The sequence below is a fragment of the Cherax quadricarinatus genome, chromosome 26 (assembly GCF_038502225.1).
Source record: "Cherax quadricarinatus isolate ZL_2023a chromosome 26, ASM3850222v1, whole genome shotgun sequence".
In the NCBI taxonomy this organism is placed as follows: domain Eukaryota; kingdom Metazoa; phylum Arthropoda; class Malacostraca; order Decapoda; family Parastacidae; genus Cherax; species Cherax quadricarinatus.
In genome coordinates, this window is record NC_091317.1 from 16,681,374 (window position 1) to 16,699,598 (window position 18,225).

General features: G+C 39.6%; 1 protein-coding gene across 11 annotated transcripts in view; it reads right to left on the reverse strand.

The window, feature by feature from the left end:
• LOC128691649 (uncharacterized) overlaps positions 1–18,225 on the reverse strand; it is a 621,418-nt gene that overhangs the window by 24,616 nt on the left and 578,577 nt on the right. For 8 of the 11 annotated variants that reach the window (XR_011392438.1, XM_070088825.1, XM_070088824.1 and 5 more), the window contains 2 exons: positions 14,054–14,260; positions 632–843 (listed from right to left, as the gene is read on the reverse strand). Coding sequence is in view for 10 of the 11 variants with exons in the window: in XM_070088825.1 (XP_069944926.1) it covers positions 632–843; positions 14,054–14,260 (419 nt within the window). In the remaining variant the exon portion in view is untranslated. Of the gene's footprint in view, positions 1–631; positions 844–14,053; positions 14,315–18,225 lie in introns of those variants that run through there. The other 3 variants (XM_070088827.1, XM_070088828.1, XM_070088826.1) reach the window with 2 other exon arrangements.

Here is an 18,225-nt window from a genome sequence, read left to right on the forward strand (position 1 = left end):
CCAGTAAACGATGCAGCCAGGCAAAGATCCCCTTTTATATTAATGAGGGGCAGCAAACAGCACAATTTAAAGTACAGTTCATGCTAAGAAAACTTGAGTGAAATTTACAAATACCAAAAACATGATGCACCAATCTTCATGTTAAATATTCTTCCAGAGTAATTAAAACTTAGGTCATTACTTTATGTTTGAGTTCAACAATAATTTTAATTTTATTTACAAGTATAATTATTTTATAATTTCACATTAACCTGAAAGTATATGACAGTATAACTACCAGCTACAGAAACTATCTGAGGGGATGTTAATCTGATGAACTGGAGCAACCCTCAACTCCTGTCAGATCTTATTATCTCCCATTCCTCAGGCACTGCGTCACCCTGATGGGTTTAGTGCTTCCACATGATTATATTCTGTATATGTTACAGAGACATGGAACCAGTGTCATAGACCCAAGTTACGTGATATAATGAAATGATACTGTTCCGTAGAACCATGTTATGTGATGTAATGCAATGATTCTGGTTCTGCAGAACCAGATTATGTGATAAAATGTTGATACTGGTTCCAGTTTTACTACTATAATTATCTGAGCATAAGACCAAAGAAACCATGCTAACTTTGGACTAACCATTTCTGACTTGTAGTAATAAAGGCAGTGATCTCTCTTGAGGGCAAACCAGCGTCTGTGCCACTTCCTGATAATGGTGGAGGAGCCAGGAGTGTGGTGGGCACCACCCAGCTTGTAGAGGTAGCCAGCACACAGTGGTGTGGGGTCGTGGGTAACCAAAGGTGTCAACACGTCGCACGTCCGAGCCACCTCAAGCCGTAGTGTGTCACACCCTGTCATAAGGGCTAGATTGCATCAAAAGGAAAAGACCAGGCAGTAATTAGCAGTAGGAGGATCAAGCATCTGCCATTTACTTGTGTTGGATGATCCATACAGGTTTATCACTTTGATATAATAATGGTAGTAGTGACTAGATATGTATTTCACTTGCATCACAATCCGAGAAAAGTATCCCTGTAGTTCATAAGCCCAGCCCCCACTACAAAGTTGATCTCAAGCTAAGAAGAAAAGAAACTAATATCCCAATTTCAGTAAAAATGACAAATTAGTATCTCTTCAGCACAAAACCAGATCAAAACTTCTAAGATACACCAGCTTTGAAAGTTAGATGCTGCCTTGAAGTTACATTCTTAGGTTGTGCTGACTTTGATACAAAAACCACTTGAAATTTTCTCAAATTTTCAAAAAATTAGAAAATTAGCACACACACAGACCAAAAGCAATTCAAACCTGCCTCTAAATATAATACATCAGTATGTATACAAATAACCTACACTTAGGAAACTGAAATTTATGACATTTTTTCTTTAAGATTCACCAGTGTTTTTGGGTTAGAGGTGTCCTCCAGTTATTCCAAGGAAACCAATCTGTTTCATAAAATCAGCATATTAAAACTTAAACCCAAAATCAATGTGAAGCATTCTTTGAAGAATCTTTCTCAAGGTATTGAATGGCATACAACACTTCCAAGTTTATTAACAACGTAAATAAATTGCTAAATTTGTAATTACAGAGCTTAAACCCAAAAGGTGTCATCCTCTACCAAAGAGGTATCATTTGTTAAAATCTGAAGCCATCCAGAAAATACAAACAAGTTATTTTTTCAGATAAAATGGTTCTTTTAAAAATCAATTTGCAAATTGGCCCCTAGATACTCCAACAATCCCAGCATTCTTTTATGTAGGATACAACAGTGGTGAAGGTTTGTATAAGCCCATCAGAAGAGACTTCAAATTATGAACCCCTTGAGGTATAGCCCCTAGGTATAGTTCACCAGCTCTGGAAACATGATAACTGACTCAGAGTTGAATAAACACCACCTGATACTTACAGGAGACTTCAACATAAACCTCATCCAAGCAACTCCAGTAGCTTATTTCAAAAACACTATGAACAACTGCTTGCTGCTACCTTCTATAACTAAGCCATGAAGAATCTCTGAGACAAGCACCTCATTACTTGACCATATCTGTACCAAGACAATATCTCCACAACAAGCAGGTACGTATAATCACAGGCAACACTATAGACCACTACCACACCTTTCTCATAACCAACTTATCTAAATTGTCTCAAGACTCGAGAAAGATCTCATTTCGCCTGCACAACAAGCCATCGGTAAGTAATTTAATATTAGCACTAGGTGACACTGATAGACAGTGAGAGCTAGCTGACAGCAACAATATTGACAAAGATGTCAAAACATTTTTACATAAAACCCAAAACCTCTATAACATGCATTGTCCAATGAAAACAAAGCAGATCACAGCAAAGACTAAATAGTCCATGGCTAACAAATAGTATCCTCGTATCCACTGATAAAAAGAACCAACTTGAAAAACTGTTTAGATTAGGCCTGATTATTAAAGAACTGGCTAAACAATGCACATCAATACTCACAAAGCTAATACAAAAATCAAAGCAAATTTATCACAAAAACAGATTTAATGAAATAAAAGGCGATATGAAGAGGACCTGGCAAACCCTCTTCAAAATTTTGGGCTCTAGAAAACTGTCTAGAAACAGAGGGATAAACTTAACTAAACCAGATGAACCTCACATACAGCCTATAGACTTCTTTCTTTCAATGTACCAGCCGTATCCCACCAAGGTGGGGTGGCCCAAAAGGAAAAACGAAGGTTGTGCCTTTTAAATTTAGTAATGTATACTGGAGAATGGGGTTACTAGCCCCTTGCTCCCAGCATTATAGTCACCTCTTACGACACGTATGGCTTACGGAGGAAGAATTCTGTTCCACTTCCCCATGGAGATAAGAGGAAATTGATAAGAACAAGAACTAGAAAGAAAAATAGAAGAAAACCCAGAGGGGTATGTATATATATGCTTGTACATGTATGTGTAGTGTGACCTAAGTGTAAGTAGAAGTACATACTAAGATGTACCTGAAATCTTGCACGTTTATGAAACAGAAAAAGACACCAGCAATCCTACCATCATGTAAAACAATTACAGGCTTTCGTTTTACACTCACTTGGCAGGACGGTAGTACCTCCCTGGGCGGTTGCTGTCTACCAACCTACTACCTATAGCCTATAGACACGGCCAATAAATTTAATGTTTTCTCTGCTGTAGGATCAGAGCTAGCAAGCAAAATTCCTAGCTCAAATACCCAGCCGAAAGACTGGGTATTTGAGCTAGCAACTACCCAAATACTCTAAATCAGCTCCAGCTATTTCTACTGAAGTCTCACTCATAATAATAATATCTTTATTGACTACAAGTACATGTACAAGGTATACAGTCCTAGCTGACATCAATGACATACTACTATATAGAAAGCACCTTGTTATGCTCAGCATTTCGGGCAAATTAGGTCAGTGTCCCAGGATGCGACCCACACCAGTCGACTAACACCCAGGTACCCATTTTCTGATGGGGAACATAGACAACAGGTGGAAAGAAACACATCCAATGTTTCTACTCTGGCTGGGAATCGAACCCAGACCCTCGCTGTGTGAAGCGAGAGCTTTAGCCACCATCATTAAATCATTAAAAGACAAGCCAGGAGATCTAGATAAGTTGCCACCATTCATATATAAAAAAGCTGCTCATGTGCTGTCACCCATTACTGCAATACTATTTAACAAATCTGTAGAGTCCTCAACCTTCCCATCCATACTCAAGATAGGAAGGGTCATCCCGATCCTCAAAGGAGGTGATCCAACCGATTTGAACAACTGTAGACCTATATCAAACTTGTCCTTTCTAAAATATTCGAAAAAATAATACACAAGCGATTTAACTCCTACTTTATATCCAACAGTAAAAAAAGTACAAATGATGCTATTATACAAATCAAATACTTGGACTAATATATCAGCCCTCAATGAAAATGAATGTCCTTTTGGGGCTTATGGAAAATTTTCTAGGGTGCTTACCTGTATGTACCTCAACATTATATACATACCAGTAATCTCATTGGGAGACAATCATATTGTTTACCGTAGTCACCCCGTGTAGACATGTGAGAAAACTTAACCACCCCTGGTCGCACCAAGTGGTCCCCTCGACCTCACAATCTTATCCATATCTATCCGAGACCAGTATGGATTGGGTAGCACCCACAAGTACGGTGCTACTAATTAATTGTGGACTGTATAGATTATATTAGTTTAACTGAATGAAGGGGGGGGGGGTAGGACACACATGGATACATCCGTCAAGGAAAACATTTGTACATAATCCCACTACTTACCAGATGTTCTCTGGTGGTCACTTGATGTAGCTGGATCACTCGTAACCTATCTAATTATAACATACCACCACTGGCCAGTCTAAGGTTGCTATAACTAGAAGGGTTACTTAACTGTGGGTGATTGATATTCCTCATTTCTTGATTCACCATCTCATTTTCGATGTCCTGCTACACCGACACGGTTCTCATTCCGGCAGGACGAGGTATCCGTCGGTTTGTCCCGGTTAGAAGTCGTGATTCTATAAATCTCCATTATCCCCGGTACGAGAGTCACACGTTCACTCGGAGCAAGGCGCTCTATTTCACATCCCGCATTCTCTTAACTCAATGTTATTATCACTGATTACATTACCATTCACAAGACGATTTAACGTCTCATAACTATTACACAAATTAGAGGTCACTCCATTGAGATCTGAGGCCGATGAGCGAGGATTAACACACGGGTATGTCCCCTGGACACTCACCCTGGCCGTGCACCTGCCACCCGCTCCTCCTCTTATCACCCATTTTACCACTCTACCACCGTGGTCCCGTAAATCACGTTCCCTCACTCTCCACCAGGAACAGTTACGACACTTCTTATTATGAAATGAGGCCTATATTAATCCTTAGGCCACCGTGAACGTCAATTTCGTGGTTCCATGTTTTCTCAGCTTCCTCACCACCATTCAAACAATACGCGCTCCTCCCTCCCGCACATCCGCGCATGCGCAAAGGGAACTCTTGGTTCTACTCTTATTTTCAAATACATTTTTGACCCATATAGACACATTAAACACCTATTAGGCACTATAGTTTCGGAAAATTAAAAAATTTTCCACACTGCGGCCGGGCGGAGGTCGTTGCTAGACGACTTACATAATGTGGAGTACAATTTTTTCCATCTTCACTGGCCACCCATATTTATTGAACTCTCAAAATGGACTAATTGGTGTTCCATTCTCTCAGGGGCATAAGCCTATGCTCCCTGGATTAAGTTATTGGGCATATTGGAATTTTGAGACTTTACCAATAACAAGTCTCTCAGTATCCCAAGTCATGGCCATCCATATTTATTGAACCCTCAAAATGGACCAATTAGTGTTCCATTCTCTCAGGGGCATAAGCCTATGCTCCCTGGATTAATTTATTGGGCATACTGGAATTTTGAGACTTTAACAATAACAAGTCTCTCAGTATCCCAAGTCAGCCCCAGCACATTACTGCATATAGGCACCAACTCCATGGCCATCTATATTTATTGATCCCTCAAAATGGACTAATTAGTGTTCCATTCTCTCAGGGGCATAAGCCTATGCTCCCTGGATTAATTTATTGGGCATACTGGAATTTTGAGACTTTAACAATAACAAGTCTCTCAGTATCCCAAGTCAGTCCCAGCACATTTCTTCATTATTTCATTAACCCCTTCACATATCCTCATTAGTTCCTCTTCAGTTGACGTCACACCCGGAAATTGTCCACATAAGATTATTTACCCAATTACTTCGCTCAGTGGACCGCCTGTGCATTTAAGGTGTGCATTTATCGTCGCCTGAAGTAAGAACAATTTATTATTTAACTGCTTATTAATTATATCATTATAAGCAGTCAACAATTTTGGTGTCTTGCTCAGTTCGCAGAGCTGGGCCCTTTAACTGTCCATACGCCATCCTATAATTAGTAGGTAATTCTGGACGGTCAAGCTTCCACGGAAGTCGCACCCAGTAATGTCCAGATTCACATTTAACATCCTTCAGGTATTGTTCCTGAGTAAAGGAATCATTTGGACTTTCCTCATTTACATTAATCCCTATGCTGTCCAGCTCCCACAAATTAGACTGGTTCAACATCATTCTCGATAGAAGAATACTTGTACTGGGTTGACCTTTCATGAGTAAGACACCGTGACCGTATTCACTACTTCCTCTAGTCATTATTACTAGGCGGTAGTCTGCCATATATTACATGGCCCGTACCAGTGTTGAGGAGAGTAACACCGTATGGTTTTGGGTTTATGCCCTTTATCCTGAATTTTTACATCCAACACCGGCAAGGCTACCTCAGCTAGGCCATCATTATTGCCATTAGCTGCAACCTTTACATCAGTCACTGTAGTGTCAGGGTTATTAACATTATCATTATTGTCACCATTATTATAAGAATCACATACAACCCTGCACATAACTGTATGGTGCTTTCCCTTGTTGCATTGATAGCAACTGTTCAATTTGGTATGACAATCCTTTACATTATGATTGTCTAGACATCTGATAAATCTGTCAAGTTCTTTCATTCTTTCCACTTTAATGTCCCATGAATTACAGGCATTACAATTTTTAGTGAAATGAGTACCCTGGCAGAAGAGGCAGTCTCTCTTTTCCTTGCCTGACCTCTTATTAACCGGATTACACTTACCGAGGTACTTATTCCTCTTACCTTGATGTGAGGAACCACTATTACTGATTCCTGACTTGATATGTGCCTATTTAACTCTTAACTATGATTATTACCACTGGGATTAATTTTCCCTTTTGAGACTTGACAGATACTTCAGCGTCATTATGTGTTATATCCTTAGAACTGTTTGGCTGGCTGGTCTGCAATTGAACAATTAATTCCTGCCGACCTAGTCTGATTTCCTCCAGACCGTACTATGGAGGTTTTGGCAAACCCACCCTTTGCATTAATAGGTTGATCAACTGCCTGGCTTACACCCTTTAATTTATTCAAAGCCTTACTTTTACAAGGCAGTTTTTCTTCCAATTCGTAATGTTGATTAATTAAAACATTCATTTCCATTCCATCTGCACAATTCTCCAGCAGATCTCTTTCACAGTCTTTAAACCACAATTTGTACCAATCAAATCTACTCTCTAAAACATCTAAATATAACTTTAATTCATTAAGGTTCACGGTTCTTTGATTCACTAAATCAAATGCCTTCGTCACATGGCTTTTAATAGCCTGTAATGATGCTTTCATTACTCTAAAATTCACGGACTTGTCAGCCACATTAACTCCATTAGATCCAGTCATGGTTAGAGAATTATTAATCACTGATTATACAACTTAAGTAGGCGCCTTATAAGAGTAATTCTTGCACTTTACTCTTGTATAAATCCTAGCCACACATGTGCTAGCAATTAATTGGGCTAATTGTCATCCATCACACGATCGATTAAACTTGTGCACCCTACACCCACTTCCTTCAATCAGTCACTTAATTATTAAGTAATTAATTCAATTAATTTTTTCACTGATTGCACCCGGTTCTCGAAGGACCAACGGGCAGATATGGAAAATTTTCTAGGGTGCTTACCTGTATGTACCTCAACATTATATACATACCAGTAATCTCATTGGGAGACAATCATATTGTTTACCGTAGTCACCCCGTGTAGACATGTGAGAAAACTTAACCACCCCTGGTCGCACCAAGTGGTCCCCTCGACCTCACAATCTTATCCATATCTATCCGAGACCAGTATGGATTGGGTAGCACCCACAAGTACGGTGCTACTAATTAATTGTGGACTGTATAGATTATATTAGTTTAACTGAATGAAGGGGGGGGGGGGGGTAGGACACACATGGATACATCCGTCAAGGAAAACATTTGTACATAATCCCACTACTTACCAGATGTTCTCTGGTGGTCACTTGATGTAGCTGGATCACTCGTAACCTATCTAATTATAACATACCACCACTGGCCAGTCTAAGGTTGCTATAACTAGAAGGGTTACTTAACTGTGGGTGATTGATATTCCTCATTTCTTGATTCACCATCTCATTTTCGATGTCCTGCTACACCGACACGGTTCTCATTCCGGCAGGACGAGGTATCCGTCGGTTTGTCCCGGTTAGAAGTCGTGATTCTATAAATCTCCATTATCCCCGGTACGAGAGTCACACGTTCACTCGGAGCAAGGCGCTCTATTTCACATCCCGCATTCTCTTAACTCAATGTTATTATCACTGATTACATTACCATTCACAAGACGATTTAACGTCTCATAACTATTACACAAATTAGAGGTCACTCCATTGAGATCTGAGGCCGATGAGCGAGGATTAACACACGGGTATGTCCCCTGGACACTCACCCTGGCCGTGCACCTGCCACCCGCTCCTCCTCTTATCACCCATTTTACCACTCTACCACCGTGGTCCCGTAAATCACGTTCCCTCACTCTCCACCAGGAACAGTTACGACACTTCTTATTATGAAATGAGGCCTATATTAATCCTTAGGCCACCGTGAACGTCAATTTCGTGGTTCCATGTTTTCTCAGCTTCCTCACCACCATTCAAACAATACGCGCTCCTCCCTCCCGCACATCCGCGCATGCGCAAAGGGAACTCTTGGTTCTACTCTTATTTTCAAATACATTTTTGACCCATATAGACACATTAAACACCTATTAGGCACTATAGTTTCGGAAAATTAAAAAATTTTCCACAGGGCTCTTCATTGACCTAAGGAAAGCATTTGATACCGTTAGTTAGTTTAATATGTTTATTATGCACCCCATACCCATCCTGTGGGCGGTAGTCAAAAGATTACAGAGGTACATAATTGGTCCAGGGACTGGACTCCAAAGTTTTGATAGCTGAGCAAGTTACAGAGGTAATGAACTCACAATTTACAAAGGTAATGAACTCACAATTTACAAAGGTAATGAACTCACAATTTACAAAGGTAATGAACTCACAATTTACAAAGGTAATGAACTCCAGGTAAGTCTGGTCACAATCATGACAAGTTACAAAGGTATTTACAGATTACAGAGGTACGTAATGGGTCCAGGGACTGGGCCCCCAAGGTTTTGATAGCTGAACTAGGTACAAAGGTAATGAGCTCACAAGTTACAAAGGTAATGAATTCTGTAGAATGGTTACTTACGTTTATACTTTGGCTACAATCATGAACAAATTATAGAGTAATGAGCAATTCACACTTCCACACCCGGTCACAACTGTAATGAGTTATTGGTGCAAATATTGATTGTTGAGTCACACACACCACACACGCATTTGATACCGTGGACCACAATCTCCTGCACCTAAAACTAAATCATTACGGCAACAGAGGACATTCCCTCGATTACCTAAAATCTTATCTTAACGATGGACACCACGGTGCCCCGTGGCCTGGTGGCTAAAGCTCTTAGCTGGTTCATTACCTTTGTAACTTGCCATGATTGTGACCAGATCTACCTGGAGTTCATTACCTTTGTAACTAGTTCAGCTGTCATAACTTTGGGGTCCAGTCCCTGGACCCATTATGTACCTTTGTAATCTTTTGACTACCGCCCACAGGATGGGTATGGGGTGCATAATAAAGATATTAAACTAACTTCACACGGCGAGGTAATTGGTAATCGAAGCCGGAGGTTCAATTACCAACGGTTGTAGAAACATTGGGCGTGTTTCCTTACACCGGTTGTCTATGTTCCCCATCAGTAAAATGGGTACCTGGGTGTTAGTTGACTGGTGTGGGTCGCATCCTGGGACAAAACTGACCTAATTTGCCCGAAATGCTCTGCATGACAAGCAGCTTTCTATGTCATTGATGTCAGCTAGGTATGTATACCCTGTATGTGTACTTGTAGAAATAAAGATATTATATTATGTATACGCATAGTGGAATTAACTCCACTATGCAGCCTGTAGCTGTCGGAGTGCCCCAGGGTAGTGTCCTAGGTCCACTCCTTTTTCTCATCTACATCAATGATCTTCCCAATGCATCCCAAGTCCTTAAACCAGTTCTATTCGCAGATAACACTACTTATGTTGGAACTTATTCGGTCCGAGAAGTCCCAACAGGGAAAAACACACCGTTCGAGGGCCCTTAAACCCACCCAAAACAAAAACACACTCACCCGGGTTGGCGTAAGTGGATGGAAGGTACTACTTAATTTATAGATTTACCCTTCAGGGAAGAAGTAGGTAGTTTATACTGTTAGTACACTAATATTAGGATTATTGAGGCAACTGTAGATAATAATAATGTAGACCTAAGACCTTAACATAGGTAGTAATAGGCCGATAATGTAGGCAAACACTAGGTTAAGTTAGCTAGGGAGAACTGGCAGCCCAAGTTTGAACGACGAGGCGCGGGTCTCGAAGACGCCAGATCTTTCTTCTGTGACTAGACACCATCTGGACAACACGTGCCGTGATCAGCAGACGGCGCCCCCCACGTGTCTTCACATATGAGACCTGGGGAAATCTGGTGGAGGCACCCCAATGTACCGTAGATGACCTCTGTCAGGCCCATACAGTAAGACAAAACCTCCACTTTTTCTTAGGATTTCTGGCCAGTGTCTGGGGAAAATTGCGAGCGAGTCGAGCTGTGGCCTTTGTGCAGCCGGCAGTTCATGACCAGTACGTGATTTTGTCTCTTGCCTACCTAGAAGCTAGTGTCCATTTCTGCATAGTTATACTAGGGGATACACACCCTCTTGGATACAGGAATTTCTGAGGTGCAGACAGGTCACTAATATCGATTGAAAACTGCAGGAATTATGGCTCCAGGTTGCACGTGGTTTCTGAGGGTAAGTCCAAAGAGGCTAAGCTTAGGGAGGTTGAAGATCAGGATATATGCTGCAACACCAAGTAAGTTAGTCCTTTAAACGTGCATGCAGGCGAGGTTTCTTGCAACATCAGTCATTTATGAAAATCTGTCCTATAAGCCACTTGTGAGGCTGAGGTACCGACCTCAGAGCTCGGTGTCAACAGAGCTTGCCAGGGTAGGCGACTCACTTGGAGGCAGTACAGACACATTTTCACAACTTATGTCTACTCCCACTCAAACCCAGCTATACTTAAAGACACTGTAAACAACGAGCTGCTAAAAATATATACCAGGATGATGACCAACAGACTCACTCTCAACACAGACAAAATATACTTTATGCTGTTTGGAAACAGAGCCTTAAATATCCAACTTAATATATCGATAAATGGTTCCCCTATATCAAGACACACTGAGGGTAAATCTCTAGGTCTTCTCCTTGACTGTAATCTTAAGTTTCATTCCCACATCCAGCATATATCCAAGAAAATTTCCAAATCAGTAGGCATCCTTTCCAAGATACGATACTATGTACCCCAAAAGACACTCTTTACCCTATACCACTTGTTAATATACCCTTATCTCACCGGGCCGCGGGGGCGTTGACCCCCGAAACCCACTCCAGGTAAATGGTATCTGTGCCTGGGGATCAACCACAGCCATCTCCCTAAACCTTTAATAGCCCAACAACAAAATAAAAGCTGTTGTGCGGATGATTACCAGCTCCTGTGCTAGATTTAGATTAGATTTTGCCACCGAAGTGGCTAGTTTATTGTGCACCCCATATCCATCCTGTGGACGGTAGCGCGAGAGCATATGGATACACAAAAGGCCTAGGAACTAGGCCCCAAAGGGTTAACAGGAATACATATGGATTTATATCTACATATCTATAGTTCACTTATCTGTTGCAAACAAATTTAGGAAATTTGCTTAGTATATCTGGTATCTTATTTTCATTAATAAGATATCTTGACATGTCACATAGGTTATTATACTGTCTGTCTCTGTATTCCTCAATAAGTGGACAATTAAGCACATAGTGTTCAAGAGAGTGACCATATGCCTGATCACATAATTTACATTTAGTTTGATCATCATCTGTGTATCTCCCAAACTGCCAGAAGTACTTGTAACCAAGCCTAAGCCTGGCCACTACAACATCAGTCAGTCTGTTCACATTGCAAGTTGCTCCATAAACATCCTGTGCTAGACGGCACACCCCACCACTTTTCAGAAGCCTGAACTTGCTAAATACACGAGACATACATTCATGTTATTGTGCCTACTACTTATACAGAACATTAAACTCCAATATAAACCCTCCACTTAAACTTTTTGATAGCTACAACAGAACACAGTCACAATGCAAGGCATAAGGCACTCGTCGACATCCCTCGTGTCAGCCTCACACTCTGCAAAAATGTAATGCATATGAAGGGCCTGAAGATCTGGAATTCACTACCTGAACCGGTAAAGGATACCCTGACTACTTATAAATTTAGGTCTTTGCTTAAAAATCATCTCATCTCAATACTAACCAAAACAACTAATAAGTTATTATATGACCTCGAGTCTTAAACATCTGCCAATCCATGAAATATTACTGTTTGAACCACTTATTGTAATATTGTTTTTATTATGTGCAACTTCAAGATTATTCTTATAAACCTCCACTTTGACTACTACGCATTAATATTAAGATTAAATGAAGATTTTAATAAAAGTTAACCACTCTTATCTTGTCTAGATTTAAGCAGTTATTATGTACTAGTATTAGTCTGCCCGAAATGCCTCGGCATGATTGTGTCTTTCTTTGTACTTAGCAAAGAAAATTGTAATTACACAATGTAACCTTCCTTACACAATGTAACGTTCCTTTGAAAACTTGAAAATTGTATTACCTACACTCGAGCAACAACATCAAACCACCACCACTATGATGCACAAGAATTGAAGGTTTGAAGCCGATCGAAGAAGCCATTTTCAATTTATCACGCCCCTCAAGGGGGGGGGGGTTCCTTGATACTTGTGAGGGGCTCTTAATCTTGAGAATTGGACCAAAATGGAAATAAGTCACTGACTTTTTTGGGTTATCTTAGGTAATCTACACATATGTTGCTATGTATGATAATGTAACTGTATTTATATTTACCTGTACCTGAATAAACTTACTCTTTGTGCTCCAGTTCCAAGTAACCCTGAATGCTCTCCATCCCCTTCCTCAGGTGCTGTATAGTCCCTAAGGGCTTTGTGGAAAATTGCATTTATCTGAATGTAACTAATTATGTACATAACAGTAAATGATAACAAAGATAATTATTATTTATCAATGTTACATAGACAAGTAGGAATTTGGGACACCTAGGTCGCAAAAAATGTCCCCCTTCGATACCTACTACTGTCATAACCACAAGTTGCTCTGGACATATTAATTAAATGAAATATACATACACCAGGAATACTGGTAAATATATAAATTTGTGGACTGTATATTAAAAATAATAAATGGTTATATATATACACAATTACATAACAGAAGGAAAATATATCTTAATATCACTCACCAATTTGACTGGAGATTAATGTGTATCATACTCAGAAAACCTCACTAACTAAATCTATGAAAATAATGCTGGCCAGAATTACACACAAATCTAGAGAGCTTATCTGAGAGGTGTCAACACAATTTTAACCTCTAGAGCACGAAAAATTCTTCCCATTACACCACGTTTGTACAAAATTCAAAACCAAGATGGCGAGTCTCGTCTGCGCAGACGCAGGCTTTCCGTTTTCTATGACATAAATATTATTAAATACAGTATGGCCATCTATTTACATATAAATGCTAAATTTCTGGAAAATATATACAGTATTTTCCTCAGGTTTACCGCATCCCTATAATAATCCTGCATAAAATGCACCAGTATTGATGGTTTGAAGCCGATTAAAAGAGCCATTCTCAAGTTATTGCGAGTATTCCTAAACAAGGAAAGGCACTATAAATTAGCAACACTTCATAAAATGTAAATCACACATTCTAACCTTTACAAAGACATAAAATTTGTATTTGATATGGCACCTGTACATGCCAATACTCGTACGAACCCTTCCTTAGTTATAACAAACCAGCACTGAAAATTTGAGGCCAATCGGACGAGACGCTCAATGTCATTCTTGGAGGAGGAAATTGAAGACTTACCAGCATGGGCGAGTCTGACCACCTCAGAGTGGGAGGCGTCGAGTACATTAGCACCGTTGATGTTGATGATGATATCTCCCACCTCCAGACCGGAGGTTTCGGCTGGGGTGTCGGGTTCAATAGCCGATACCACCACCGGTCGGGAACCGTGGATCCGAAAGCCGAACTCTCCCGACTCCCGACTCACCGTCACCGTCTTGTCCGAGTCTGTGGTACGGGTAAGCGATATTACCTGAAGGTCACGTGTAACTTGTCGGGTTGCTGAAAGTTGAAGGAGTAGTTGGAGAAAGTTTCTGAAAGTTGTATGAGTGGTTGAAGAAAGTTGCTGAAAGTTAAATGAGTGGTTGGAGAAAGTTGCTTGAATAGTTGAAGAAAGTTGTATGGGTAGCTGGAGAAAAGTTGGTTAAAAAAAGTGAATGTTAATAAAGAAACGGCAGGAAAACACTGCTGAATGACTGGGAAAGTTAAGCATAAAGTTGTTACATTTGCTAAGGTCATGAAAAGAAAATGGTTAATTAATGCTGTAGGACAAATTTGAGAAAAATTTGACAGAAAATTCAAGAATGGTGGGATTTTTGAGAAGAAACTTGGGAGGAGAAGAATTTGGGAGGGTTGTAGACTAGGAAAGATGAGAATTTAAGAGAAATGATGTTTTGAGAGAGAGAGAAAAAACCATTTGTAATCTAAAATTTAGGCTTAAAATTTGTAGCATTAAAAACACTTTATTACAGATTGTCAAAACACAAGATTTTTAACTAATTACCAAAGACAAGTTTATAAAGCAGAGGAATATTTACAATCCAAATATATTACACAATGAAAAAAAGAAAATGATTCTAGGTGGGAAAAAAATACATTAGTTGCATCTTAACATATAGTGACACACATTAATATATATTAAACAATTATTTCTTTAGTCTCAAATATTACAAAGATATTTATTTCAAGATATGATCCTCCTTGTTACTGGGAAGTTGTTTTATAATTTTTATATAAAAAAAATAAAGTAATATACAGCTCATTGAGGTGTTAATAGCGACGCTGAAGGAGGTCGGCCTCTTCAGAAATTATCATGTTTCCCATACACTTTGCAGGAAAAAATCCCGAAGTCATAAAATGGAAAAAAGACATAGGCTGTAGAATAAGCTTTCAGTTAAACAACGTTTCACTGTCCACCGAGCGAAATGTTGTCCCAATAGAAGCTCTGCAACTTTTGTCAGTTCTCTACTAGTTTTGGCTACTAGTAAGGTATTTGGAGCCATGGACGCGGATCTTGAAAAATTCTGCTTCATGCAGTTATATTAGAAAACTAAAAACATTTAAACGTAAATAATTTTTAAGTTCATGCCTTTATTCTTATCGCTATATTACAGAAGCATCACAAGTCCTGAAACACTGCAGCCAGTGCAAAAATAGTGTGAATAGAGAATGCATCTACAAATGCTGAATCTGTTACTGATTAGTCACTGGTGGACTTATATAAGGCTAACACATTACATGCATTTGTTGTATTTAAAAGATTACATGCATTTTCGACCTAACAGAGTGACTGCACTTATTATAATCATGTCTAACAGTGCACATTATCGTGTCACACAGTCATAGGACGCATATAATCTACACTATAATCTACTTTGTGTATAATTACTATCACATTTGCTTTGTCTGCTTTCGTAAGTCAGAGATTTTTCCTTAATTCATAATATAACTTAACAAATCTTTGAGGATAATTGTGTTTCACAAGTCTGAGCTTATAGATATTATAGTGGAAAAATTAACATGTTATTAGAAGACGGATACTTACGTGCCCTTAAACGTTTACTCGGTGAATACTGTATCGCCAGAGTCAAGCACCACAAGACATAAATTTAATTATAAAACATTTCTATACAGGGTTTATTACGTATTAACGAGGATTTATCGCATGAAAAACAAAGGTTGTATACGAGTGATATACAATACCGACAAGATGAAAATTAGACACATGTGCAATATCTGGGTATCTTTACTGTAGACATTTCGACATCCAGTGGCTTTATCAATACAGATTCAAGGACATGAATTAGAGTTGGTGTGAAGAGCACCGTAGTTGTGACTACGTGAGCACGACTAAGGTGCTCTTAACACCAACTTCAAGGCTGAGGGACTGATTACCTCATCTGTTGTATATAGTTCTTCTGTATTCCGTTCATGTCCTTGAATTTGTATTGATAAAGCCATTGGATGGCGAAACGTTTACAATATACCCAGATGTTGCACATGTGTCTAATTTTCAAAGATAGGTTGCAGGATATCCTTTCATTGTTGCAACTTATGACTGTGTCGAGTTTTATCAAATCATATCTGTCAAGATCATTTGATAATGCTCACCACAGAGCGAAACGTTTTTCTCCATTAAAAGCTTCACCAGTCTTGATGCTTGTCGCAATAAGCCGTTTCATCCACTTTCTCCAGGTCACCATTTCTTTACACTGAAAAACCATCCCTACAGACCTGGTCACAGACTGGGCCGAGGGGGCGTTGACCCCCAAAACCCTCTCTAGGTATACTCTAGGTATACAGACAACCCAGCATACTTAATCCAAAATTTGTACGAACAATAAAGCCGATGTTTCGTGTTAGGTAAGGCCAGACGTGTGAACGACTGCTAAAACCTGCTTCCCATGTTACCTAGCAGTAAATAGATACTTGGGAGTGGATGTAGACTGCTGTAGGTCACATTTTGGCAGTTTTCTTTTTTTTTTTTTATGGGATCCACTAGATTTTTTTTTTTTTTGGGGGGGGGGGCGTTAATAACTGTTCTGAGTAACCACTCAGAAGAATCTTCAACTAATGATGTCAAGAATACGACTAATAAAAAATTTATGTGATACCGACAAGTTATTGGAGAAAAGATTTTATTGGAAAAGTTTTGGTTCCGAGACCTCGGTCACTTGCTGCATTTGGAACGACCAAGGTCCCATGACCGACCAAGGTCCCAGGACCGTAAGCTTGACAATAAAATGTCCTTGCGTTTGTATACCGTGTGTTTTTTTTTTCAGTACTAAGACTAAATAAAGTTTGATCGGCTGCTGGCTTCCAGTCCGGGTTACGTGCTCTTCATCCTGCTAGTAGTCCTGCCAGCACACACAGCATTTTATCCGCATCTTGTTCTTCATGGTGCTGTATGACCCCTTGTAGGTTTAGCGATTCTTTTTGATTATAACAGTAATGTAGTTCATGATAGTGTGAAGTGAAGCCTGGGTCACTAGCACTCGGGTTGGCGAGGAAACAACACAGGTTTCAGAACTCCCACACAAGAGTCAAACATTGTTCCAATATTGGCTTCTACAACCCATGTTTGTAAACCATTTAGATCGACCGGTCTAAATGTTATTTTTTTTTCTATGCTGATATATGCGTTCGGCCTGTTAGCATGATGTGAACAATTTAACTGATTTAGAAATTAGAGAACGTAAAAGAAAGCATCTTGTAAGATGAAAAAACTTGAAGTTTAAGTATGATAAATCTACAAATTTTAGTGTGGAACAATCTCCAATGTTAATATAAAAAAAAGTGTATAAACTAATTTTTCTTCCCTACAGCCTTCCCAGGAAGAACTTCCGTCTGCCGAACACCGCCCAGTCACCCTTACACTTGACCACCACACTATGATAATTTTTATTTCTACAAGTACATGTACAAGGTATACAGGCCTAGCTGACATCAATGACATATTACTATATAGAAAGCCCCTTGTTATGCAGAGCATTTTGGTCAAATTAGGTAAATTTCGCCCCAGGATGCGACCCACACCAGTCGACTAACACCCAGGTACCTTTTTTACTGATAGCTGAATATGAACAGCACGTGTCTTATTTCCACTCGTACCGGGGATGAAGCCGTGAACGTGACTGTGTGAGCCGAGTGCACTTGCAATCGAGCGAGACAACCCATTAATTAACATTCAGCACAACAGGAAAAGACTATCAGTTTTAAAAGGTGAAGAAATGGACCAAGTCGAGCAAAACACTTGATGAAAATTCCATTCTTACATGAAGTTCAGACGATATCCATCAAACTCGGAATTAAAACAAAATAAGCAGCAGACTACACAGAACAATAACAGCATCAATTCCGAAAGCTTCTGTGCCCCGCTAAGAGACAGATATTCCGAAGACGCCTACGATAAA